The sequence below is a fragment of the Tenrec ecaudatus genome, chromosome 4, assembly GCF_050624435.1.
Source record: "Tenrec ecaudatus isolate mTenEca1 chromosome 4, mTenEca1.hap1, whole genome shotgun sequence".
NCBI lineage: Eukaryota > Metazoa > Chordata > Mammalia > Afrosoricida > Tenrecidae > Tenrec > Tenrec ecaudatus.
The window spans coordinates 195,329,462-195,356,412 of record NC_134533.1 but is presented as its reverse complement, the minus strand read 5'-3'; the positions used below and the strand labels follow the sequence as shown (position 1 = coordinate 195,356,412).

The 26,951-nt window shown below is 51.2% G+C and overlaps 2 protein-coding genes across 9 annotated transcripts in view; one reads left to right on the top strand and one right to left on the bottom strand.

The window, feature by feature from the left end:
* The window catches only part of GALNT15 (polypeptide N-acetylgalactosaminyltransferase 15), a 49,555-nt gene extending 24,635 nt beyond the window's left edge, over positions 1-24,920 (top strand). The window contains exons 3-10 of the mRNA XM_075547178.1: positions 735-939; positions 11,044-11,211; positions 15,144-15,261; positions 15,832-16,026; positions 19,086-19,217; positions 19,691-19,795; positions 22,380-22,523; positions 24,409-24,920. Of these exons, the coding sequence (XP_075403293.1) occupies positions 735-939; positions 11,044-11,211; positions 15,144-15,261; positions 15,832-16,026; positions 19,086-19,217; positions 19,691-19,795; positions 22,380-22,523; positions 24,409-24,555 (1,214 nt within the window). The 3' untranslated portion in view covers positions 24,556-24,920. The remainder of the gene's footprint in view (positions 1-734; positions 940-11,043; positions 11,212-15,143; positions 15,262-15,831; positions 16,027-19,085; positions 19,218-19,690; positions 19,796-22,379; positions 22,524-24,408) is intronic.
* DPH3 (diphthamide biosynthesis 3) overlaps positions 1-26,951 on the bottom strand; it is a 219,553-nt gene that overhangs the window by 138,075 nt on the left and 54,527 nt on the right. The window lies entirely within an intron of this gene.

Below are 26,951 nucleotides of genomic sequence, written 5' to 3'. Positions count from 1 at the left end.
GAAACACTTTCCGGTCCTGTGCCATCCTCACAGTGGTTCCCGTGCTAGAGCTCACGGTTGCAGCCACGGGATCCATTTATGAGCAGCGGGCACCAGGAAACCAGGCCCAGGATTAGCCGGGAAAGAGCCTTCCGAGCAGAAATGGTGATGTGACATTCTTAGAGAGTTCTCCAGGCAGATGAGAAGTCCACATGGCTGGGGCGGTGGATACAGACACGGGATGATCAGGGGTAATTAGCTTTCCATTCTCTTAAAACTCTTTCCTAATATGCTTCCCCCCCCCCCACCAATTGTCCTGTAGCCTTCTAGAAAAATCTACCCAGATTACAACTTTGGGGACCCCGAACACAATTGCCATAACCTTCTGAGCTGAGCTGTGGTGAGTTGAACCGGCCCACCAAGGGCCTTCAGAAGTCACTGTCTGATGGGACCTGCCTTTTGAAAGTTCCCTCGCTGGACTAAGACAATAGCCTTCCTGAGAGAGCATGCCTGCAGCCGCCCACTGACCCCAGCGACACGGGGACACACGTTTAGCGTGGAGTCAGCCCATGCACGTAGGGACTGAGGCCCCAGCAGTCGTCCTTTTGTTCCCTGCCCCTGTCTCTGGTTTCCTGACTCCTTGTGCTCCCTAGAGCATCAGAGAGAGGCTTGCCGACAGTCATCTCATGGTCGCTTAGCCATAACATCTGCCATAACATCTGCCACCCAGCTGACCACGGCCCTGTCGATTGCAGGACAGCTCAAGTCGGCTCTCGGGGAGCAGGTGGCCAGGCTCGAGGGTGTGACGTTGCTCAGGAGCAGCAAGAGGCTGGGCGCCACCCAGGGCCGGATGCTGGGCGCCACCAGGGCCACAGGGGATGTGCTGGTCTTCATGGACTCCCACTGCGAGTGCCAGCCTGGCTGGCTGGAGCCCCTCCTCAGCAGAATAGCTGGTGACAGGTAACTGAGCCCCCCAGGACCTGCAGAGCAAGAGGTGGGATGGGGGAGAGGGAAGGGGGGACAATAGATCTACAGTCTCAACCACTTGCAGAACATTGCCCCAATGATTATGGATCAAGTGATGTCCCCCCAAACTACTTATTGGAATCCTCTCCCCAATGCCTGCCTAATCCCATGTGGTCACTGTGGTTTTGTTATGGTAATGTGTCCTAAACCTGCTTCCTTGTGAGATATAAAAAGAGCAGATGGGACACAGAGATGGGCAAGCACAAATGAGTGACGTCAGATGCCTCCTGGAGGTCGTCAGGGCACCACGGAAGCAACTCAGGTCCTTTGAACGAAGAAACTGAGGCAGGTGTCTCCCCCCAGAGCCGATGAGGAGAGAACCTTCCTCTAGAGCAGTGATTCTCAACCTGTGGTTGCGACCCCTTTAGGGGTCAAACAATCCTTTCACAGGGGTCGTCCGATTCATAACAGTAGCAAAATGATAGCGATGAAGTAGCAACGAAAATCAGGTTATGGTTGAGGGGGTGGGGGGGGTCACTTGAGGAACTGTATGAAGGGTCGCGGCATGAGGAAGGTTGAGAACCACTGCTCTAGAGGCTGGGCCCTGAACGCAGGAAGACAGAGGTCAGTTCCTTAGTCTTCCTGTTAGAGCAGCGACCCGCACTGTCCGAAAAAGTGCCCGCGCTCCCGTGATGCCAGAGAGGGCTGTTCCTGGGGCTTTGCAGGTGGTGGGTCTTGAATGAAGCAAAGCAAACATTGCAGGAGAGGCTGGAAGTTCTTGGCCCATCACCTCATCGTTAGAGGGGAGACGCTTCTTTATTGTTTTCTTTTAATCTCATACAGCTCTTATTACAATCCATCCATCCATCCATTGTGTCAAGCACATTTGTTGCCCTCAGCATTCTCAAAACATTTGCTTTCTGCTTGAGCCCTTGATATTAGCTCCTCATTTTCCCCTCCCTCCTCCCTCCTGAACCCTTGATAATCTATAAATTAGTATTTTGTCATCTCTTACACTATCCGACATCTCCCTTCACCCACTTTTCTGCTGTCCATGCCCCAGGGAGGGGGTTATATGTAGATCCTAGCCAGGTACCATCAGCTTTCTTCAGCACATTTGCTTATGTACCGACTTTGTCTTCAGCACTCATGTCGGGGAGGGTGTGCAAAATGGAATTCCAGTTTAATAGAACAAAGTGTTCTTGCATTGAGGGAATACTTGAGTGGTGGCCCAATGTCCATCTGCCACCTTAATACTTGACCTATAAATATATGCCCATAAATCTATTTCCTCCTCATCATATATAAATATATTTAAATATGCACATGCCTGTATTTAGACCTCTATAAATGCCCTTTGCCTCCTAGTTCTTTCCTCTATTTCCTTTTACTTTCCTTTTGTCCCACTATCATGTTCAGCCTTCATTAGGGTTTCATTAATTCCTCTCGATTACATTGCCCTTGATCAAGCCCTACTAGGCCTCCTACACCCTCCTTGCCACCGATTTTGGATCACTTGTTGTTCCCTTGTCCCTGGGTTTGTTAACATCACTTCCTGTGGTGTTGTAAACACCTCTGGGCTGGGCACACCACCTTGTCCAGAGTGAGCACCGAGACCTCTGCTAACGACTAGTGAATTTAATCAGGGTGGCAGTTCGTCGTGGTGTGCCGATGAGTTGATTCTGACCCAGAGCGACCCAATTCCATGGAGTGGAACTGGTCCCATAGCATTTCCTAAGCTGTCATCTCTGTGGGAGCAACTTGCCAGGTCTTTTCTTCCACAAACCCACCAGTGAGTTAAAACTGCAGACCCTCCTTTTGGGTAGCAGACAAGCGCTTAACTCCTGCACCACCAGGTCTCCTCTCTTTATAATATAATCTGGGGTAGAGGGCGAGGAATCTTCAAATATCTCTAGCCTGTAGAAAACACTGACTCTGTGATCAGTAAAGTTTGATCCCAAACAAGCATTGTTTGTTTGTTTGTTTTGGGGGGTGTTATGTAAAACCCAAACCAAGCAGCCCCACGGCTGTCAAGTTGATTCCAGCCCGTAGTGACCTTTTATAGGGTTTCTGAGAGAGATGAAATCTTCATGGGAGCAGACAGCCTCATCTTTCTCCTGAGGAGTGACTGGTGGGCTTAAACCACCAGCCTCTCTGTCACTAGCCAACACTTAACCCACAGCATGGTCAGGCCTCCTGGTTTATACCCAAACCAAACCAAATCCACTATCATATCACTGTATCCTTACATAGAGCTTCTAAGAACGGTACCAAGACTGTAAATCTTTATGCGAGCAAACAGTCTCATCTTGATTCCAAATAGCTGCTGGTGGGTTTGAACCCAACACCTAATCCACAGCACCACCATCGCCCTCTAGTTTTCTCATTAAGGCCAACCCTTGGAATGAGGGCTGAATTATACATCCTTTCGCCAAACATCTGAAAAATCTCTGACCATTTCTCTGTTCTCCCTCCCCAGTCTTCCTGGGGTTCTCCCTACCGCTTCCTCAAACGGTAACTAAACACATCTTGCCGACCGTTTCCTTCATTCTGAACATCCACTTCCGGAAAAGCAAACCCTGGAAGACCAAACCCTAGCCCTACTGAAAGTACTCAGAGCTGGAGCGTTCTCCCACACAGCAGCTCAGCCAGCGGTTACTGTGATGGTTACTGTCGACGGTGTCCAGCTGATAGGGCTGAGGACAGAACCGCTACGTTATGAGTTTTAGTCTGGCAATCCTACTCATGCAGAATGTGTACTGTCCAGAGTGAAATTGGGAGCAACCACATAGGGGGGAAGAGTCTCCTGGACCTTGTTAGGATGGATCCTGCAGGTATAGAATTCTGTAAGGAGGTTTCAATCAACACTAAGTGGATTGTTAATAGTCTCGTGTTTCCATTTTGGTCAAGAAAAACAACGAGAGCCCTTTCAAGACAGGTGAATCCGTATTGCTCAACGCCATGACACAGATGATTGTCTCCCACTCTTGTCTCGCCCTTCCTAAGAAAAGGGGATATGCATAAATCCAGCCTCAGAACTAGGAGAAGAAGTGAACGAAGGCTCCCAGACCGCCATCTTTTTGTACACATAGCTTTATTGGCGGACGCTTCCCTCGATCGCATGAAGAAATGCGTGCCGTCATCACCGCAGCCCATGTCAGAGCATTTACTCCTTGTTGCTAGCTCCCCTCTCCCCCGCCCTCCCCTGCCAGGCCGCGCAGACACCTGCCCATCCAGTTACTGTCTCTGAAGCTCGGCCTATCCCGGATTTCATTGACAGAAAGATCACACAAAACACAAAAGGGAAGCAAACAAACAAAATGACTAGACACCACATAGAAAACCCTCATCCTAAAAGAAGGCAGAAGATATTATAAACGGAGACGACTCTAAAATGGGTCAGAAGCCAATAACGAGAGTAGCGATACCAGGAGGGTAAAGGGAAGGCAGGGGGGAGAAAGGGGGAGCTGATCACCATGATCGACATATAACCCCCTCCCCGGGGGGCGGACAATAGTAAAGAGGGTGAAGGGAGACAGCAATCGGTGTAAGACATGAAAGAAATATTAATTTATAAATTATCAAGGGTTCATGGGGAGGGAGGGTTGGGGAGGGGGAAAATGAGCTGATACCAAGGGCTCAAGTAGAAAGAAAATGTTTTGAAAATGATACTAGTAACATGTGTACAAATGTGTTTGGTACAATGGATGTGTGCGTGGATTGTGATAAGAGCTGTGAGAGCCCCCAATAAAACGATTTCTGTTTTAAAAATGGATCAGAAGGAAGATCAAAGGATAAGGTGTTACATTTTAACCTAACTACATCTCCCACAATGCACTTTTCAAGGCCCCCTCTCTCTGATCCCAAGTCTATCGAAATCCCCGGGCTGTGGCCAGAGGAGACTCACTGGAAGCACCTCCATCTCGGATTCTGTCCCATGCAAAGGACTGGCTCACCATGATAAGAATGGGACACTATTTGAAATGGAACTCTAAATTTGCCTTGTTGGCCCATTACTAGTTGGCCTTCTAACCAGGAGGTCAGCAGTTCAAATCCACGAGCTCCTCCTCCAGAGACAGAGAGGCTGTCTGCTCCCTAAATAGTTACAGCCCAGAAACCCCAAAGAGTTGCTTGACTCTGTCGCCGGGGGTCGCTATGAGTTGGAATTGACTCAGTGGCCGTGAGCATTGCCCATTCCATGTCTACTCTGGTTTCACAGGTGAGCGGCCCTCAGTGGAACCTTTAAGGTAATTGAACCCCACCTTAGAATTCCACTCTTGAAAACAACCTGAGTTCCAGGAAGGGGAAAGGGATCCCTCAGGGTGGTGGCACAGCCACGCGACAGCTCACTTCTGTTCTCGGCTTTTTGTTCAAAAATGTAGCGAGCCAGTGATTAATATTATAGAGTCTTGTGGGTGCCCAGCCCGGCCAGACTACTTTGGGATGAAGTCTCCACAGCCCCGCTGTGAGATGGTCCAGGCAGGGATTTCTGCCCTACTTCTGATATAACCTGTAATGATGTCCAGAGAAGGGTTAGCCCCATTGGGTTTTCAACTCCGAGTCCAGTCTCCCTGTGTTGAGTATAATTTGTTCTCTGAGAATTGGCAGTGTACAGGGAGGGGCATTCGTCATTCCCACCCAACTTGTGTGCAAACAGTGTCTCCGTGTCTCCAATTGATGCTGTTTTCTCACATCTGGAGCTTTTCCACTTTGGCGGAGAGGCACGGCGATACCTCCGGGTCCTTGGACTGTAAGTCACACGAGGCTGCCAGAGAAGCCTTCTGTGCTTAGGAGATTCTGATTTCCTGAATCCTTGTTCTCCTCTCTTTACCAAACACTATCCCCATCCCCCCGCACCCCCCACCCCTCACACACACACACACACACACACACACACACACACACACACACACACACACACACACCCCTGAACACACTGGGTCTCTGGTCCAGGCCTGTCCCCAGTTTGACTTCCTCCTCATGTCCTCTCTCCTCACAGTGTCATTTGATTGTCCCTTGGCCATCCCCACACCTCGTACCTGACTTGCTGTCCCCTCTGTTTCCTGTGGGCCCTGCGGATGAAGAAAGCACCCCTCTTTCATGACTGAGTTCTTGCCGCTCCTCCCTGGAAACCCCTTGCCCTGGGAAAGCACCCCCTTTTAAGAGGGGCTTCACTCGCCGGGGGCTTTGCTCCAGCATTGCCTCTCGCAGGGCTCCCCCTGCCAGCTCGCCTGGGGAGCTGCGATGACGGTGCAGGAACCCGTAGATGCAGCCCCTGCGCTGCTGGTCTCTGAGAGAGGAAGGGGCCCAGCTATTTTGGAGGCTGGTGCTTGGAGACATTCTGTCCTCGGGTGAGGGCCCACTGAGCAAAGAGAGAATGGCTTTTTATTCAAGTGAGTGTGATGAGCGAGCCATCTGAAAAGTCACGCGTCAGCTATTTCAAACGGCCATAACCTCTTCAAAACCATTCTCAGAGAATTCAGGACTTGACCCACCCCAATTCCCTGCCCAGGGGGTGAGGGCATGATACCCCAGGAACCCTGCAGCCCCCATCCCACCCCACTCCTCACCACAGTAGCATCCTCGACTCAGTCTCTGAAAGAGCTGCCATCAGCTTGACCCTGGCTCAAAGAAGAGCCACGGGAAGGGAGAATCCAGAGACTTCTGTGTCTATGGAGCACGGGTGTGCTGCCCACAAACATTGGGAATCTGAACAAGCTTTCCAAACGGCTCATCTCTAGAGACCCCAGAGGACTATCTCTGCCCAGGGAAAATGAGAGGCGATGAAATAGACTGCGCCTGGAGAAAGGGCTGGCAATGGCCACCCCCAGACTCAGCCCCTGAGCCCCCTCTGCAGCAGAGTGCTACGCTGACACCCACGGGGTCGCCACAAGTCAGAATGGACCTGAGCACCAGCCACAGGGCTTGACTCTCCGTGGTGGTGAAAGGTCTGGCTGGGAACTCCAAGCTTCAGTCAGCTTCTGCATGTCTGGGCGATAGCTTAGGCCTTGACCCCACATATTCCAGGTAGCCAGTCTCTGCTGGCAGCTTGACTGCCCTGTTTTTGTCTTTTGAAACCCAAGCACTTGACCCCGTGGCACTGAGAAGGTCTAAGAGGAGGATCAGCCTCATGTTTGTCTGAGACTGAAAACTCTGCTCACGGGTGAGAGGGGGAGCAGATGATGGAGGGAGCAGGCGCTCCCAGCGCCTTCCAAGTTCTTGGCGGGAGTGAGGCTATGTTGCTCTAAGAGCATTCCAAGAACCCCAGACACATCTGCGAGCACAAAGGCACAAAGCTAAATCTAAGCTTGTTGTGATTTTTTTTTAATGAGTTCACCTTTCCCAATTCACCAGACTGCCGTGACTCACTAGATCAGCCTGGTGAGGAGCCTCCGGGGACCATGGGAATAAAAACCGAAGCAGAAAGTGACGCTGTCATCAGACATTTTAGTCTTCGTTTCTATCCAAATGCGCTCACAGGGGCACCTGACTGACCACTCGGCTTCTGGGTTTGAAGGAGGGCGTCCTGGGGAAACAGTGGGTTAGGTGTTCAGTTCCAAAATACAGACTTGATGGTTCACGCCCACCAGCTGCTACCACGAGAGAGAAACGAGGTTATCTGTTCCCGTGGTGAAGATTGACCGTCTGGAAACCCTAGCTAGGGTCACGATGAGTCAACTTGAAGGCTCAGGGTTTGGGGTTTGGAACCTGGTTAAAAGGAGCCCTGGTGGCGCAGTGGTTAAGTGCTCAGCTGCTCAGTAAGAACTTGGTGGTTCAAACGCACCAGCCACTTCGTGGGAGCAAGATCTGGCAGCCTGCCTTCCGTCAAGAGCCCAGCCTTGGAAACCCAGGCTGTGGGGCCATTCTACCCTGTCCCACAGGGTCACTTGGGGTCCGCATTGTCCCTATGGCAATGGGCCAGAGGACTAAGAGGCTAATAGGAAAGGGGGGTGGGATTAGCAGGGAGGCAACGCTATTGAAATCAGGAGTGACACTTGGGCTTTCCTGGGGAGGTGCCCAAAGTCACTGAGATAACATCTTCTAAGAAGCAAAGAGAGACAGATGGGCAGAGGGCAGCTGTACCCTGACTGAGCTTCTACCAAGACAAAGCAAAAAAGGAAACTGACTAATTTTAGAATTACCATTTTTTGGTAAAACGCCATGAACACAGTGTGACCCAGGACCACTGCACAGAATTCTTGGGCGGAGTGACTTGGCAGATGCCTGGCTGCGATTTCCTCTCCTGTCCCGCTGTGATGAGTGAAGGGGGCGCAGATCTGATGCGAGGCTTCAGAACTCAGTGCCATGGCTTGCCCTGGCACTGGTCTCTGAAATTCCACAAAACAGTTTGCCAGCAGCTAAATCCATGCCATCTGCTCGGCTCCTTCAGAGTAAGTGGAGACTCGGAGGGGGTCTACCCGGTGCCCTTCCTTCCTCCTCGGCCTTTCTTTTCATGGTTCAGAGGAACAGCAAGTGCCCAATCCCTTTGGTCCTCAGGGAACCATGCAGAGAAGGCAGGAAAAGCCAGTCAAGATCCTTGCTCTCCAAATAGACCCAGGACACCTCGAGCCAACATCAGGCATCAAAGCACACACGGATGTTGGGAGATCATTGAATCCCAGGACCACCCAGGCCTGTCTGTGTGGCCTGGGCATGTGCCATCCCAGCTGTCCCCAAGATGGACGGTGCAGAATTGGAACAGGATCAGAGTCCAACCAGGAATCTTGCTTCTCGTAGCACCACACCTTCCAGCCCCCCCGCCCTCCGCTCCCGAGTCTAGGCTGGAACCTTTCCATGTTAGGACTTCTAAGGGCTGGGGGTGGCGGGGGCTGTGATGGATACTGATGAGGTGGGTAGCAGCTCCTGGTACATTTGCGTGGTTAACTGTTTAGGTCGGACGTGAGGTTGTAGTCTGTGTCGATCTCCCATCTTACCCTCTCTCCAAAGCCAAATCAACAGGCTCTGATTTTTGTTTCTTTTAAGGATAAAATGAAGTTGCCAGCAGAAAGAGTAACTGAGCAAACAAACAAACGGAGACTTGGGACTTTGGTTCACTTGCAGACAACGTGTCCGCATACACATAAGCGACAGGCAATTATCCTTTGCCATTGGCTCAGTGCTAACGTCTGGGAACCCCACGGGTGCCAGAGTGACACTGTGCGCCATAGGCTCTTCCAAGCTGTGATCTTGTGAAAACAGAGCTCCAGGCCCGTCTTCTGGGGGCACTGTGGGGTGGATTCGAACCGCCCACCTTTCAGTTAGCGGCCAAGCACAAACCTTTGGCACACTCTAGGGCAGGGGTTCTCAGCCTTCCTAATGCCACGACCCTTTCATACAGCTCCTCATGGGGTGGTGACCCACCAACCATAACATAAATTTCATTGTTACTTCATCACTGTCATTTTGCTACTGCTATAAAATGGTGGAACCCTGTGAAAGGGTTGTTGGACACCCCCTCAAAGGGGTAACGGTCCAGAGGTTGAGAACCGCTGCTCTAGGGTTCGGAAGCCCTGATTCTCTGGGCTCATCCCGTTCAAGATTCAGGAAGGAACAAGGAGCCCAATCGTCACGCACAGCTCTAAGCGCCACTGGACTTGGTCACAACAGTTTCTCCTTGTGCTTGAATCTTTCTGGGCAGGACACATCCTTTCCCTGTGGCTCTCGAGGGGATCAAAGACCCCGAGAAGAGTTAAGAACACAGTCCTAGAAGGACCTTTATTGGGAAGGAGTTAACCCTATTGTGCAAATGGGGAGCCGATGGCCCAGCAAAGATCTCAAGACCAGAAAGCTCACTGGTGCCAGAACTGGGCATGGCTCTCATTTCCCTGGTGCTGAAAACAAGAGGTTTATATGTGTGTGTGTGTGTGTGTGTGTGTGTGTGTGTGTGTGTGTGTATACACACACATACATACATACATATACATATATTCTAGAACAACCCCTATCCAGGGGAGAAATGGGTACTGACCAGAAATAGATAACATGAACCACGTATGTAACTTAAAATGTTCCAGTAGCCACATTAAAAAGAAAAAGATGCAATCAATCTTAATAACACACTTTCATAAAACTGATGTATGCGCCCCCCCAAAAAATGATCTTTTCAACATGAAACAGTATGAAACGTTACTGGAAAGTTTACAGCTTTGGGGTACTGTTGTTAGGTGCTGTGGAGGTGGTTCAGATGCACGGAGACCCCAGTGGACAACAGAACACAACACTGCCGCGTCCTGCGCCAGGCCAGCCTCACCACTGTTATGTTGAGCCTATCACTGCACCGCACCATGTCTTCGAAGCCTATAGCCTAGTGTGTAATTATAGCCCATATCAAACCATATCTTCCATGCCCATAGCCCACGTGGCCCTTATCAGTAACAGAAAAACCAGGCCTCTTGCCATGAAGACCATCCCAGCGCATGGTGAGCCCGTGGCAAACTGCTCCATCGGGTCTTCTTGCCTCTGATTGCTGTAAGACAGCAGATCCGTAGGCCTTTCTCCTCTCTGGATGAGTCCGAACTACCAGCCTTTGGGTTCCCACCGCCATCAAGCTGACTCCCACTCTCGGTGGTCTTTTGTAGGGTTTCTGAGGCTGTGGATCTTGGTGGGAGCAGAGAGCCTCATCTTGCTCCCATGGAGGTCTGTTGAGTTTGAACCGCTGACCTTGCCATTAGCTGGCCAAAGCTTGCCAACAGCGCCACCTTGGGGTTCTCACTCATGACCACCCAGTCTATCCCGACTGGTTGCGACCCTATAGGACCGGCTTGAGCTGTTCCTGTGGGCTTCTGAGAGGAGCTCTGGACAGGAAGAGAAAGCCATGTCTTTCTCCCGTGGAGCAGTTGGTAGTTTCAAACTGCTGACTTTGTGGTTAGCAGCGAAAAGCATAACCCACTACCCCACCAGAGAGCTAACCTTTAGTAAAACATAAGTCAAGTCCACTGCTAGTGAGTCAATGAGGGTAAATGATCTATGGCCGCCCTAGGGGCCTTGGCAGGTGTGGCTCATGGCTGCCATACAGACCGTGCATGACTAGGTGGGGCTTCTTTGTCCCAGCATCGGGATGGTTTGTACGCCTTTATCTAATCCCCTAATTCTCCATAGGAGTCGGGTGGTGTCTCCCATCATCGATGTGATTGACTGGAAGACTTTGCAGTATTACCCATCCAAGGACCTGCAACGTGGGGTGTTGGACTGGAAGCTGGATTCCCACTGGGAGCCTTTGCCAGAGCGTGAAAGGAAGGCCCTCCAGTCTCCCATCAGCCCCATCAAGTAAGACCTCGACACCCACCCTGCTTTTCCTTTGCCTGCTGTACCAAATGCCAGGAAGTTAAGCCTGACACCACCAGTTCCCTAGTCAAGCACCCAATCAGCTTCCTCACTTGTAAATTGGGGGCAATAATAGTATTTATCTTATAGGCTTGTTGAGAAGCTGAAATGAGCTAGTGTATGAAAAGTAAAAGAGCATACGAGGTACTTGGGGCTAGGTGTCGTTGTTATACCAATGTTCTTCAAGTGCAGCGGTTCTCAACCTGTGGGTCATGACCCCTTTGGGGGGTCGAATGACCCTTTCACAGGGGTTGCCTGATTCATCACAGTAGCAAAATGACAGTTATGAAAGAGCAATGAAAATAACTTTATGGTTGGGGGGGGGGCCCACAACATGAGGAACTGTATTAAAGGGTCGTGGCATTAGGAAGGTTGAGAACCACTGGTCTAGTTAGTTCCAAGGAATGCCCCAGACAGCGGGAGCATAAGAACTGGAGTTGGGATCTTGACCCCACTTGCCAGATAACCATGGAAACTCCCTGGACTCAAACTGCTTCTCAGTTAAAAGAAGGTGAGTGCTTAGACAGCGCAGGTCTCAAAGTATTTTGTGGGTGGTTCTCACATTGGTCGTATTTTAGACAAGGATTCTATTTAAGTAGATGTTCTCGTTATCTGCCACTGCATAACAGTCACACCAGGGCTATAAAATAACGACCACTTACAGGCTGCTGTGGGCCATGAATTCTGGTACTGTGGTTGCTTGTCTGTGCCCCACAGGGCCTTGGGCTTTAGCCTGGGAGATTCGATAGGCCAAGCATGGCTCACCAGGTGGGGATGGACTCTTCTGGGGAGGGTTCTCTCCTAAGTCTGATGGTAGAGGGCTGGCTGTTGGTCAGGGCCTCAGCTGGGGCTGCCAGCTGGAACCGCTTCATGCGTTCCCTCCATGAAGTCTCTTCACAGGGGCCCGTTGGGGCTACTTGTGATGCTGGGCTATGAGAACCAGGACCCGGAGAGAGTCAGGTGAAGCCAGCTGCTATCCCCAGTTACGAGTACATCTCAGAAGTCACCCTCTCCACCCCATGTCCACTCAGGCTCACAGGAAGGGGACAGAGACCCCCACCTGTCAATAGAAGTTGTGTCGGTCTGTGCGATCTGAGGTCTTATGGTGTCCGTGGAAAACATGCCAGGTCCCATCTGCCCAAGGACATTTCCATCATCTGCTCCCCAGCCCTAACAATGATGAGCCACACGTGCAGTGCCGGCCACAGGGCCACGAATGAACACATTGACACGAGACCTTCCTTGAGCTCTTACAAAGAGAGTGTCCCCTAGGACCTGAGACCACCCTCCGCTGAAGGCTAGAGCACCCGGACATCTGTGCCCCAGCAGTGATGTGGCCTTGAGATCCCTGAGTCTGCAGGCTCCACCTTTGGCGCCCAGATCCCTCCTCACACAGACTTTCCCGTGTCTACCCCCCTCTCTGGATGCTCGGGCTTCACGGCCCTGCCTGCTGCAATCTGTCCAGAGCAGCGGTTCTCAGCCTTCCTAATGCCATGCGCGACCCTGTCAGTCAGGTCCTCATGTTGCGGCGACCCTCCCAACCATAAAATTCTTTGTGTTGCTGCTTCATAGAGGTAATTTTGCTGCTGTGATGGATCGGGTGACCCCTGTGAAAGGATCGTTCGACCCCCAAAGGGGTCGTGACCCACAAGTTGAGAACTGCTGGTCCAGAGAGTACTTCATGAGGAATGACGACATGCCCGGGGTAGACTACATACAGATGCAGAGAAAATTCCAGAAAGAAAGCAGTGCTTCACCCAAGAGGAATAGTGTCTACTGAGCACGGACTCTGTGCCAGGTGCTGGCGTCAGCGTCTTCCCTCAAGCATCTTTCCCCTTGTCTACCATGCAAACGCTCCCACACTTCTGGGAAGCAACCGTGGTTAGCAATCCCAGGTTACAGAGGTCAGCACTGAGGTTCGTACGGCTATAAAGCTTCATAATGTTAATAGGAGGTAGATCCTACTGAAACCGGGAAAAATCAGCCTCCTGGGACCCCACTGCTAGGCCAGGCTGGGTTTTGAATACAAGTTGGCAAGCTGATCTTTTGGGTATCAATATGTAAGGGACTATTGAAGGTTTCATTTTCCCTTAACTGTTTGGTAGCAGAAGCTGCCCGGAAGTGCCATGGGTCTGCAAACTAAGTTTGGGTTGGATTGCGTTGATTCGGACCCCTGGCAGGGTCAGGACTGGGTAGATGCTGCTCCTGTGGGTTTTCCAGATTTTAACTCTTTACAGGTGCAGAAAGCTTTGTCTTTCTCCCACATGTCTTTATTTATCTCACTTGCTGTGAATATATGTTTCTCTGAAGAAATATTACTGTATTTGACTAGAGAGTACTGACCCAGGCCCCAGTATGGCTGTCATGTAACATAGGATAAGCACCTCTTTTAAAAAATCCGACAAATTCTGAATTCAAAACACAATGGCCCTGTGCACTTCAAGTATGGGAGAGTGACCTGTGATACTAACAATCTCACCGCCATCCCAGCAATTCTGACTCACAGCGACCCTCTAGGACAGGGAGAACTGTCCCGGGGTGGGTTTTTGAGACTGTATCTTTTTACTAGAGGAGAAAGCCCTGTCTTTTTCTAGGAGTGCTAGCAATAGCGAGCATTTCAATATGACACGCCTAACCTTAAGCACTTTACAGGACTTCTTTCCATCCCCCCAAAACCCTGGTAGGGAGCCCTATGATGAACATTTAGAAGTGAGGGAGCTGAGCCCGGGAAGCCTGTATCTCATCCAACATCTTGCAAATAATAAAGGGAAGAGTTGCGATTGAATCTAGTTGTAACTGCAAGGCTGGTGTTTCTGATTTTGACAAGACTGGAGTAGCATAAAAGGAACCATGAAGACATAGTGGTTAGGTTCAGCTGCTAACCAAAGATCGGTGGTTCAAACCCACCAGCAGCAATGCGGGAGACAGATATGGTCATCGATTTCTGTAAAAATGAAAACCTTTGGAGACCTTATGGGGAAGTGCTCCTCTGTCCTAGAGGGTTGCTAGGAGTCAGAAGCAACTCACGGCAGAGAGCCTTTTTAAAGCATCTTAAAGGGTAGTTGTCGTTTTGTTTCATGTTTGTTTTGTAATGTAATAATCTTTTTTTATTAAACTACCTGGACTCTGAGTCATTTGCATCTTGAGGCAAAGCAGGAACTCAGCTACATGAACTTCGGTCCTGAAGGAGGTCTCACTTGTTCAAAAGCCCCTGGCTGCATCTCCCCGTTAAAAGCCTCTCCTGAGGGATATGATTGTCCGTTAGTTCCCTTGGGGAGGAATTCTAGCTTCTAGCCATGTATGTTCCCCCAGGGCTAGAAGGAGACCTGTCTACCTATCAGTCATGTGTGTTTCCCTCAGGGCTAGAAGGAGACCTGTCTACTTCAACAGCCCCTAGTGGATTTGTCCTAGAGTCGGGACACAGGGAAATGCTCAGGAGCAAAAGAGAAAAGGCTGAGTGAGGGAAGAGGGGAAGAAGGTGGGGGGCGAGCAGGCGCAGCCCCACCTCCCTAAAATTTCTGAGTCACACCTTCAGCCTTCCTCCTCCAGGCTCTCCAGAGAGACACAAGCGGGAGCGTCGAACAGCCTCAGACCTGCTGCCTGGGCCCTTTGTATGGGAGCCTGGCACAGACAAGGTCCAGACAGCCCTGGCCGCCTTGTACATAAAATACTGGTATTTCCAGGCATCAGCAAAAAACTAGATCGTGCATTGTGGTTTTGTGCCCACCTTTCCATGAAAGGCACTGAGGTCTATCTGAGCCCAGCAGATAGTCAGAGGCCCGCGCCTCACCATGCTTGCATGGTCCACCCCCAGCCTGCCAGCCTGCTGGGTGTCCGGGTCTCAGCTGCCACCTCTTCTGTCCCACTGTGTGCAGGAGCCCTGTGCTGCCGGGCGGGGTTGTGGCGATGGACAGACATCACTTCCAAAACACGGGTGCCTATGACCCTCTCATGTCGCTTCCGGGTGGCGAAAACCTCGAACTATCTCTCAAGGTACGTCTTGGACGGAGGTGGGATCATAGGGTCCTAGGTTGGAGGCAGCCTGGGGAATGACGTTGGGGATGAGGCCTTGGGCAGATGGTAAACTCTACACACCGTGGCACCTTCTCATCTTGACTCTCAGAAGGGAATGAAGGGGAGCCTGTGGGAGACCCCGGATGGAGGACAGAACACTTAGGGTCTTCAGGAACCACCCTGGGCTGGGCTGCGGGTACACTTCTCAAGCATTCAGTCCATCAGCCTCTGATCCCTGGGGACATCTGTGCCCCCCAAGAAAACGAATGCACACGGTCACCTCTTCGGAGTGCTGACCTCTGGGCTTATGTTTCACGGGATGGGTAGGTGTGTCCGCACAGCTCCCCGTACCTCAGTGCGCTCCCTGGACAGCTGGCCCCCAGTCTCCACACCTCAGCACTTGCAGATCTGAGCTTCCTGCTTTCCTCTGCAGAGTTGACTCTTCACTGTGTGTGTGACGGCTGTCTGCCCTTCACCACGGACACCTCCACCCCACCTAACCCCCCATTTGTGAAAGTGGACCGGGGCCCCTTGTCTCCTTTGTGGCAGGCCTGGCTCTGTGGCGGCTCCGTGGAGATCATTCCCTGCTCTCGGGTAGGGCACCTCTATGGAAACCGGGACACCCACCCCCTCCCTGACCAGGAGGCCATGCTGAGGAACAAGGTCCGGATTGCTGAGACCTGGCTGGGGTCTTTCAAAGACACCTTCTACAGGCACAGCCCGGAGGCCCTCGCCCTGAGCCAGGTAAGAAGCAGCGACTGACGGGGCTCCTGTGCTCACCACAGCCCGCCAACCAGAAGCCAGGCTGGAAGGTGCCCCTCTCCTCCGCCTAGAGGGGCACATAGAAGCTTAGGCTTAGGCTTCCCTTGAGTGGGCCCTTCCTGTGCTCTTCTGACCTGATGGGGCTGTCCCCGGCCTTTCCCAGAAACTATGGGGCAGGCTCCACCTGGAATGTGGTCCCCCTTGCTGGGCTGTAATTCTTCCCCACAGAGCAGAGCGGGGCCTAAGGGGGTGGCCTGAAACAGGTCTGCCAGGATGAGATCTGGGTCCCAGTGCTCAGGGCTATGAGCTCACCCAAGATAGGAAACAACCATGCCACAAAACGAAAACCAGACCCACTGCCATCGAGTCCCTGGCGACTGTCTGTCGTGAGCCTGGGCGGCAGGGCAGGACCCCCTCCAGGACCCTTGGCAAGAGTAGAGGGCCGGTCATTTTCCCCAGGAGGGGCTGGTGCCTCCAGTGGCTGCCGGCCTTGCAGTTAGCAGCCCAGTGGGGACCCACGAAGCCGCCGAGCTCCTTTGAAATAGCCGTAGGCACCGTGTGTGTGGACCTGCTGTACGTTTTCATTTTTCTGCGTTTCTTTCGACTTGGGATAGTTTTGAAATAACAAAAAACATAGAGTCAAAAAACACCGGGATTGGGAGTGTAAAATGTGTCTACAAACATTAATCAAACCACGACCATGACCAGGGAGTCCCTTCTGACCCCTAGAAACCCTGAAGGACAGGGCAGCACGGCTCCCTGGGCTTCTACCAAGACTGTCATCTGTACACCAGCAGACGGTCTCACCTTCCTCCGCAGGAGTGGCTGGTGGATTTGAACCACCAGCCTTGCAGCGAGCAGCCTAATGCCTACTCTAGGGCTCTGTGGCCCACACGGTGCGTTGTTGAAATGGTCAGCTGCCACTCGGTTCCTATAGAATGTCACATTCAATGCTAACACGTTGTGTTTCCAACGCACCTCCCATCAGAGAGGCTCGGCGAAGCCACGGGCACTGGCTGCAGCCCGTCGAAAAGCAAGACCGTGCACATTGTTCAGCTGCCTCCCCGCCGTTGTGCCAGGGGCAGACACCTGGCTCCAGGCGAGCACAGCCATCAGGAGCTGGGGCGATGCTGGCCTTTGGAGCCCCCTGGTCTGCTTTTGAGGCTGATCCATGTGCTTGTCTAGTTGCTGAGTGGGTCTTTGGCTGGTTTTCAGTTCCTGTCGTTGTCCAGTTGAGCCCTTTGTCCTATTCACTAGAAAGGGAGGTTTCGTGAGATGTGCCTTTAGATGTCCCTCTCTGACCCATATGTGCCTCTGTTCATTGGATGACTTTCACAAGGATGATGGCACCCTCTACTGGTCAGGATTTTCAATTGTCTCGTACAAAGAAGATCTAGTGCGTTGGAAGGATTGGTGCTGGCGAGGAATATTGAGGGTAACACGGACTGCCAGAAGAACAAGCAATGTTGTCTTTGAAACGAGGATAGCAAAAGGTCCTCTCCCGCGCAGTGGGCGTGTTGTCCGGAGAGACCAGTCTTGGATGGTGCAGGACCGGGCAGTTGCGTTGTTCTGTGGTGTGCAGGAAGGGACCTTGTGAGTCCGGGACCCGCTCACGGGTGCCTGACAACACAACAATGCTGGCCAGTGAGGGGACAGGTCTATCGAAGGCCCTCTTCCTTTGCCGGACCTTTTTATCTCTTGGAGTTTCCATGAGTTCGCGTGTTTAAAAATGTTCCACGGCTTCCTTTGATTTCAACCCGCTTGTGAATTCCTGAAAGGGGTTGATCTCATGTACTTATTTCACAGGTCACTCGTTCAAAATGATTTCACACCAGGATTTCTATCCTCCCCCCTTTCTGACTTCTGCCTCTGAGAGTCTCACCCAGATGGTGAACCCCAGACACTCAGAGACAAGCCTGGAGTCTCATTGGGGGAGGGCAGGGTTGCTCTCTTGGTCTCTCGCACAGCGTGGTTGTACATAGAAGAGAGTTCGCTGTCGGCATTGCCTCTCATTTGAAGCCAGACAAGGGCTGGGTAGGGGGAGTGGCCAGTTTCTTTCATCACCAAGAAAGCTGACAGGGAGGGAGCTCACGTGAAGAAGCGGCAGCAAACGCCAACCTACAGGAAGGGCTGGAGGGGGCCCATGGCCTCAGAAGAAACGCTGAGGATGCTGAGCACACCTCGGAATGCTGATTCCCTTCAAGGAAAAAGTCGGCTGCTTTGGTTTAATGTGTTAAAGTCAAAATTTCTGACGTGAGCTTCCTGTTCCCGATCTTTTCCCCCAGCTCAGGAATTAATTCTTTCTCTCTCCTCTCCTCTTCTTTCGCTCTCTCTCCCTAACTCCCTCCCCCTCTCCTTGAAGTTGTCACAACCCCTCATCATCTTCCCTGCCAAGATCCAGGTCTAAGCACTGAACTCCTGAATAGGGCTCTTTGTGCGTGCATTTTCCTGAATGATGCCCAAAGCATTCATTTATGTAGCAGTGTCAAGGACTTGCTTTCTTGTCCCTTCCAGAAAAAAAATGGTCTTGTCAAGGAAAATCCCTGGGAAGGGTGATCCAGATGAATGATTCCATCAAGGAGGAAGTTTGGGCATCCAGAGCAGAAGGGAGGTACTCTTCATTGGCCTCACGGCCGGTTTCACGGCATCCTTTCTTTCAGCTGTCCTTGGTTCGAATCCTACCTCCGTGGGGCCCAGCACAGCTCCGCATCACACTGACTAGGCTCCAGGTCCTACTGTTTTGCTGGCTTCTCAGGGAGCATCATCAAAGCAAGAACCTCGTGGTCTTGGAGATGAAAGACTTCAGGGGTTATGAGAGGGGGGCTAAAATGACAAGCCAGGTGGCCACTTGGTGATTTCAAGACTCTGATTTCAGAAAAGCCCATCCCACCCTACTTCTTCGGGATTCTCTTCTCCCGACACCTCTCGTTCCCCTAGGCTGTGGCCCTGGCAGGGCTGTGGACCATGCCTCCTTCTCTGTCCCAGTCAGTCCTCTCCCAGAGGCTGGCTTTCTCAGTCCACGTGTCTTTGCTCCTCCCAAGGCTGAGAAGCCAGACTGCACAGAGCGCCTGCGGCTGCAAAGGAGACTGGGATGCCGAATGTTCCACTGGTTTCTGGCCAACATCTACCCTGAGCTGTACCCATCTGAGCACAGGCCCGGGTTCTCTGGAAAGGCAAGGCACAAGCAACCCTGGGCAGTGGGTGAGGAGGGGGAGCTTCCTGAGAAAAGAGCTGGCTGTTCAGGGATGATTCTAGCCCTCTTGCTCCTGCATGGACCCTGGCCAACTAATAACAAGCTCAGTAGGGCCTCAGAGACCCTTGAAGACCTCTAATCTAACCACAAGCTCAGTAGGACCACAGAGGCCCTGGAAGACCTCTAATCTAACCACAAGCTCAGTAGGACTGCATAGCCTGCCCTTGGTGGGTCCCCTGGGTTGCCCCATAACCTGTTCCAGAGCCCAGTAGGGGAGACGGGGGCCCTCCACCATCAGGAGTTCTGTTCTTTATGACTGGGGGCTTCAGCTTGACTCCACGGGTTAGTACAGCTGGGACCCAGTGCCTGGTGGTCACTTCCCAGGGTGAAGAGGTAGAGCCCAGAGAGGCTCCTGTCCCACGGTGGGGTCACTTGTTGGACATCTGCTTTCAGCTCTACAACACTGGGCTTGGCTTCTGTGCAGACTGCCGGGCAGAAGGGGACCTCCTGGGCTGCCCCGTGACGCTGGTTCCTTGCAATGAGAGCCGACAGCAACAGGTAATGAGTGTCTCCAGGAAGGCCTGAAAGCAGGTGACAGCTTTTCGGGAATGACCTTCCCTTCCCTTTGGGCATCTCCTTTCTGGGTCGCAGGTCCCGTGAAGGTGTACGGGCCGTCCCCGCACCGCGATGACCTCTCTTTCCCATCGCAGTGCTGCCCACCACCCGGGCTGTCAGCGTCGACGTGGACTAGTGTCAGAGCACAAAGCACCCTGTGTAGGAGGAAGCCCACGGGCTACCTAGTCAAGCTTTCCGGAGGGTCCCTGTGAGTTGGCATCGAGTTGACGGCAGTGAGGGTTTTCGTTGTGTTTCTCCTTTAACCGAGGAGGAGAGGGAGACGGAGAAGAGTCACTGACCCAAGGGGTGCGCTTGGAAAGGCCTCCAGAGCGCCAGCAAAGCAAGCTGGAGGAGGCTGTCGTGCCTTGAGAGACAGGTTCCCCTCTAAAGACAGTCACCCCCCTATCCCCATCCCACCCCTGCCCCAGCTTCGGCTGATGTTCCCTCTTCCAAGTAAGTGAGCCAAGGACCACGAGGTCATCTGATGTGTGAAAAGACTCTGGAGACCAGGAGTCCGTGGGAACATCTCCTTCTTTAAAATTTAATACCAGAAAGCAAAGGCAAAACCACCACCGGCGCCAGTCCCCACCCACCCAGCCCTGTGCTCAGGCTCGCTTTGAATGCTCTGGGACGGCCAGCTAGAACTGGAGGTGGAGAAGGGGGCGGGGGACAGTGGGGTGAGAAGAAGCCAGGAGAGGAAGCAAGGGAACCCAGAAAACATCCCCATTGCCGGTGTGCTCAGCCCCAAGCTTTAGGACTCTGAAGCTCAAGTCCTCTGACACGGAGCCTCGCCCAGGTTGATGGGTTTGTTCTTAAGGGGTTTTCTAGGGAATCGACCTGCAGGAGCTGATACTGTGTGAGGGCCCTGTGCAGTCTGTGTGTGTGTGTGTAAGAGAAGAGAAGAGAGAGATGGGGAGTACACTGACCCCATTCAAAACCTTTAGCAGGCTAACTAACTACTCCACCGGCCAGAGAAGGGCTTAGACCCTCTGGCTCCAGAGCCTTGGTGCACTTCGTTCAGAACCTGTCCCATGCATACAGCTGGTTGTTTGTGACGTTCCTTCCACGGGGAGGAAGCCGGTTCCTGCAGAACGAGAAGGAGGGCCGAGAGGACACGTCGCGGGGAGAGAAGGGGAAAGCACGAAGCTCTACTGGGATGCCCGGGGCATCAGCCCAGAGCCGAGCCTCTGATGGCATGACTAGGCGCGAGGCAAAGACAGGCCCGCACTGCCGTGTGACCAAGACCCTCAGTCCCCAGCCAGGGTGGGCTTCCCTGGTGACCCGAAAGCAGATGGCCCAAAGGCAGCCAGAAGGAGAGGAATGGCAGGGAGTGGCCCCTCCAGGGAGCAGAGGTTTTATTCTACAGTAGAGACGGCAAGCACAGGGCTGATGATTGAAACTCGGTCTTACACTGAGAAATCCATGGGGGGCCTAGTGAGGGCAAGCCTCGTAAAGCCTAGGCTGGGCCATTCTCTGGGGGTGGCCTTCACCCCTTTAGGGAATATCCTTCTCTTTGCTTCTGAAAGAGGGAAATCTGTCCCAGGAGCTTCATGAGGCCCAGGTGGCCTTCCCTCCTGAGCACTTTAGACCACAAGTAAGTATGGTATGTGGATTTAGGGTACCAAGGTGTACTAGCTTTGTGGTAGATGGGTCCTGAAGCACGATCACCTTCCTAATTTGCATTGACCGATCCAAATAGAATATGCAGGGCCTCTTGAGAGATGGCTAAGGATGTAAAGGCAACACGATAAGAAAACTAAATGGAATGTATTAAACCAGGGGCATAAAATCTTTCTATAGATGAATAGACAGGTTGAATGCCCAAGCAGCCAGCCCAGTCTCCAGACCCCACAATTAAGGTAAACATTAGTTCTAGATGGCACCTGACGAAAGCAAACCAGGGCATGTCCCCCCCACCAGGTGGGCAGGCACAGCGAGGGCCCCTCTGCACATAGATAAACAGGACAGCCATGGAGGAGAGTCAGCAGACACAACACTTAGCAGGAGAATTGGTGAGATGGGCAGGCCAGGTTGTTCCAGAGAGAGAACACACGTCTCGTCTGTCCATTCAGTGGCGCACGCGCAAGACGCAAAACAGTCTTTATGGCCTCCCCTCAAAAGCCCAACCCAAAGAGAAAAACTCAGTGCCATGGGGTCGCTGCTAATTCATACCTGTCTCAGAAGGCCCTATACCCCTTCTGAGGGTGCTGAGGCCGTAAATCTTTCTGGGGGCTGGAAGCTTCGTCTCCCAAGCAAACATCCAAGTGGACCCGCCTAGCATCCAGGAAGAACCTGCGGGAACAAACACATCTGAAGGCGAGAGCAGCTGGAAGGGAATCATTCAGCCCACAGAGAGTCTAGCAGCGTGTTTGTGAACTTGGCCATGAGACCCTGTCTTGCTGGCTATGGTAGAACCTAAGGATTTCCCTGGGCCTAGCTCTCTTGTGCACTACCCTCGTCTCCAGCTTCAGAGGGGGAGGGTTTGGCTAGCTGAGCTGACAGATGTCCCGTCCCCACCGCCATGCAGCACCTGCAGCACACCAGCAGGAAGGAGATACAGTTTGGCAGCCCACGGCATCTATGCTTTGACGTCAGTGGCGAGCAGGTGATTCTTCAGAACTGCACGAAGGAAGGCCCGGCCATCCAGCGGCAGCACTGGGACTTCCAGGAGGTGAGCTGTCTGTCCATGGAGGGCTCCGCAGTGCTACACCCCGGGCTCTTTTTCACCAAGGGGTCAAGTTGGTCTGTAGTTGGACTTGGTGGCTTTGCCAGTAGGTCAAATCAGATCTGCCACGTTTTTCCTTTGACTGCAAATCCCACTGTGAGCACATTCTGTCGTTACAGTAAGACTTTGGCTTCTATGGCCCCCAGGAGAGAAGCTCATCCTTTCCAAAGGTGATGTATCAACAGAGAGGAAGTGGGAGGAGCATAATGCACCTAGGGAAAGGGTCCCAGATACAGGACTAAGGAAGGTGATACTATCAACAATATATGTCCATAGACCACTTTTTTCCCATCACAAATTCTTTCTGAGATCAATTAGGATGTAAATACACAAAACACCCACATCAGTTTTCTGTTCTTCAACTACTTCTTCAGGGCACTAACAATGATCGATTTAGCTGAATCAGCAAACAGTCAGGGGGCGGGAGGCTTTGTTGACAAGGATGCTCAGGACTTGGGGACCCCGCACATGCTCATAGAAGTCCTAGAAACCAAGTTAAGAGAGACGTTCATTTCAAGCATTGCACGGATGGGGACCACAATGCTTTAAACTGGAGCTATCAGAAAGAGGGGAGTTGATGTCAACATTAGATCTGGGGCGGTTTGAGCAGGTAACGGCCATAGTCTTTCAAGCAGGGCTGGCTTCGGTCTTCAGTGGATCCTTACAGTGTCTGGGTTTCTTTTGTTCTCTTGGGTTATGAAAACTAGGACTAATGAACCAAGAGTCAGCAAGTGGAATAAGGGTTTTGGGGGGAGGGGGACACAGAGAGGTGGCGAGGTGAATGGGGTGATGATGTGAAGGGGTCCCTATTGAAAAAATAATATTTGGAAACTGTGGTGGCAAATGTACAATTCTGCTGGATGTGATTGAACTAGGGAATGAGTTGATATATGTATTAATCTCCATCAATAAAATTATTGTATATACTTGAGTATAAGCTGACCCGAATATCAGCCGAGGCACCTAATTTTACCACCAAAACTGCATTAAAAATGTGCTGAAAAACACGGCTTATACACGAGTATAGACGGTAATTAAAAATATCTAGTGCTCTCCACTACAACCTAGAAGCAGCAGGGATGCCATCCAGACTTAACAAAAGCCCTAAACCAATTCCATTACAGTGCAGTGTGTTCCAACCCGTCATGACCCAACAGGACAGGGAATGGCTCCCTGGGCTTCCAAGACTGAGATCTTTACAGAAGTAGACTAGCTGCCTCACCTCTCTCCTGGGGAGCACAGCTGCTGGGTTTGAGACCCAGAATTTCTATTAGCAGTCTAGAGCAGTGGTTCTCAACCTTCCTAATGCCGCGACCCTTTAACACAGTTCTTCATGTTGTGGTGACCCACCCCCCCCAACCATAACATTATATTTGTTGCTACTTCATAACTGTCATTTTGCTACGGTTATAAATCAGGTGACCCCGTGAAAGGGTCGTTCAACTCCCACAGGGGTTGTGACCTGCAAGTTGAGAACAGCTGGTCTAGAGCTTATCCACTGTGCCCCCAGAGTGGATGAGATCGATTTGAAAGCAGAAATTCATAAGCTCAGTGATATGAGCAAATGTCACACCCACAGCATAAAGCATGGACAGTGACATCCTACTAACCGGAACTCTCAGAGTTCATTTTCGTGACTACAGTAATTCCAGGAGGTTAATGACCCCAAGGTCCTGAAAAGACATTCAAACTTTAGGGCTCAGTACATCATCCTGTGTGTTAACAGAAACACAGCAGGCCAGTCCATGCCACCTTTATTACGCTCTCGGTAATGAGCACAGGTGCCTTCTCTTTGCTGACTGGCTATGGGGCCCTGGTTTCTGTTTTTCAGAATGGAATGATTGTCCACATCCTTTCGGGGAAGTGCATGCAGGCTATGGTGCAGGGAAGCAGGAAAGACTTGTACTTGCGCCCGTGTGATGGAGAAGCCAGTCAGCTGTGGCGATATGACCAAATCAACCCTGTGGATGAACGATGAAGGCGGGTGCCAGCAGGAAAGGGAATTTGGGACATTCTGGTGCAGCTGCTAAGGAACTAAAGGTCGTGTGCATTTCATAAAGGAGACTTCTCTGCGTTCGTGCACCTGGTGATAGGAAAGAATCTACCATGTCACTCCTTCTTGCATCTCATTTCATGAACTGTTGGATGTTTGAAAAGGAAAACGTTGATTTGTTAGCTCATTGTCTTCATCACTGGAAGATAATCACTACATAATTCTCCCCCCGCCCCATTGAATGCTTAACAATCACGTCTACTTCTGACTAGAGAAAGAAGCTTGGGCATTGGTAGTAACACCTCCAGGATAACAGATCCAATGGATTCACTTCTTTATCTTCAAATGGCTTTACCTTTGGTTTGTCTGTGTGGCCAACCATGAAAATTACAGTGTGGAGAGTGTCTAGCAGCCTAGCATCCGAAGTCCTTTGGACGAGGTTGGATAGCATGAGTCCCATGCTCATTGGTAGAGCAATTGCTTGGGAGAAGAGAGTATGGTTAGAGCAAAGATGGAAGAGAGCAATTATCCAACTCAGCCTAGCAGCGGGGAGAGTCTGTAGACCTGAGACAAGGTGTTTTCACAGGTATGAGAATTTCCTCGACACTTTCTACCTCTGTCTACACTGACCTAGCCTTTCTCTAGCTTAGCTATTCTCATTAGATGCTCTTGCTTGTATTTCTCTTCAATTCTTGGTGTGGGAAGGATCAGCCAAGACTGACCCAGCCCATTCACAAAAGTGTTTACAGTTAAAAAACTCACCCAATTCCCTGCCAAGGATTTGTGCTATGGGATCATGAATAGCAACCATTGCAGGCTGACATAATGTCCATGGCAGGGCCATCCCTGTGCCCATAGGAGCTGCTTGGGACCTCCAAATGCGCCCAGGGGTTGAACATCCACAAGTATGGGAGCAAAGGCATATGTGGGTGCTATATCTGACATCTCAACAGGAGCAGGCGGGGATGACTCTCCTTGCTGAGATCTTGCTTGTCTAGTTCAGACGTAAGACCTGCAGAGTGGAGTTGACTCTGCTATGCAGCAGATACCATTCATAGCTATTTCTCTGTATATGGTCAGTTTGAACATCTCCACCTCAACACTCCCTCGGGCTGCTTCAAAACAGTGTGTTTTTCATGAGAAAAACCAGGTAGGAAATGTGGTTTCCAAGCAACCCCTATCCGGCCTGTGTAGGCATTGCTTCTCCATTGGCTTGTCTCCGCGCTCCTCCTTTCTCAGAATGCACTCTTGCGCAGACTTCTGCTGTCCAATAGGAAAGCCACATGCCACAGGCAACTCTATAAAATCCAAGTTCCTTAAAATTAAAATAAAACTTAAAGCTCAGGACTACATGTCATGGGCTTGCTAGTCACCTTTGGCTACTCTGTTGGACAGTGCAGATATAGGACATCCCATCATCACAAACAGTTCTATTGGACTGTGCTGATCTAAGTAGATTCCTCAACCACGAGAGAGAGAGAGAGAGAGAGAGAGAGAGAGAGAGAGAGAGAGAGAGAGAGAGAGAGAGAGAGAGATTGATTTTATCCACTGTATCCACTGTTTTGGACCTTTCTCGATTTAAAACAAATTCCCACAGCAATCTGAGGCTGTGCTGGAGCTGAAAATTCTCAGATGACAACCTTGCAGAGGGTATTAATGGTTGAAGAATAAACATTAAACAAGACCTCTATTTTTTTAATGAATTGTATTACTGGCATTGTGGGTGTTTGTTGTTGCTGGGATAAATTAATATAATTAAATAAAAGACTGAATTCAATTGTGTAAGTTGTGTTTGATGGTAATTAACACACGGATCCAGATGGTTTATTGCTTAATTGGTCGAACAAAGCAAGATTGGGGCGTTTCTTCTTCCTTAACCGTCCCCATGGTTTCTTGCTTTACTACAGAAATGGTTGTCAACTTGGTCCCTGGCTGGTACTTACAGACCTTTCATTTAAACAAAGCAGATGCCGCCATTTAGTTCTAACATAAACTCAACCTTCCCATCATAATGTAACTGAGCATTCAAATCCCCACCTTCTCGATGGACTCGGCTTTCATTTCACCTATAATTGCCTATTTAAAATGAGAGAAACATGGAAGGTGGAACCGCGATTCCCCAGAGTTTGTTCTTCCTTGGCCTGCCTGACTTTTATGATTGGGCTTTATTGTTTGGTCTCTAGATTAAATTTCATTATCGACTCCACTAGGCTGGTCAGTGGGATCGCATGGTGCTCCGAGGGGTAGGGATGGAAAGATATGTTCAGCCAGCAGTGTAGGGCCCAGTGTTCTTCATGCAATTTCACAATAGCAAAGGCAGATGTCATCCCTGAAGAGGACCTGATTTATGTCCTCCTTTGTCCCATTGCCACAGAGACTGC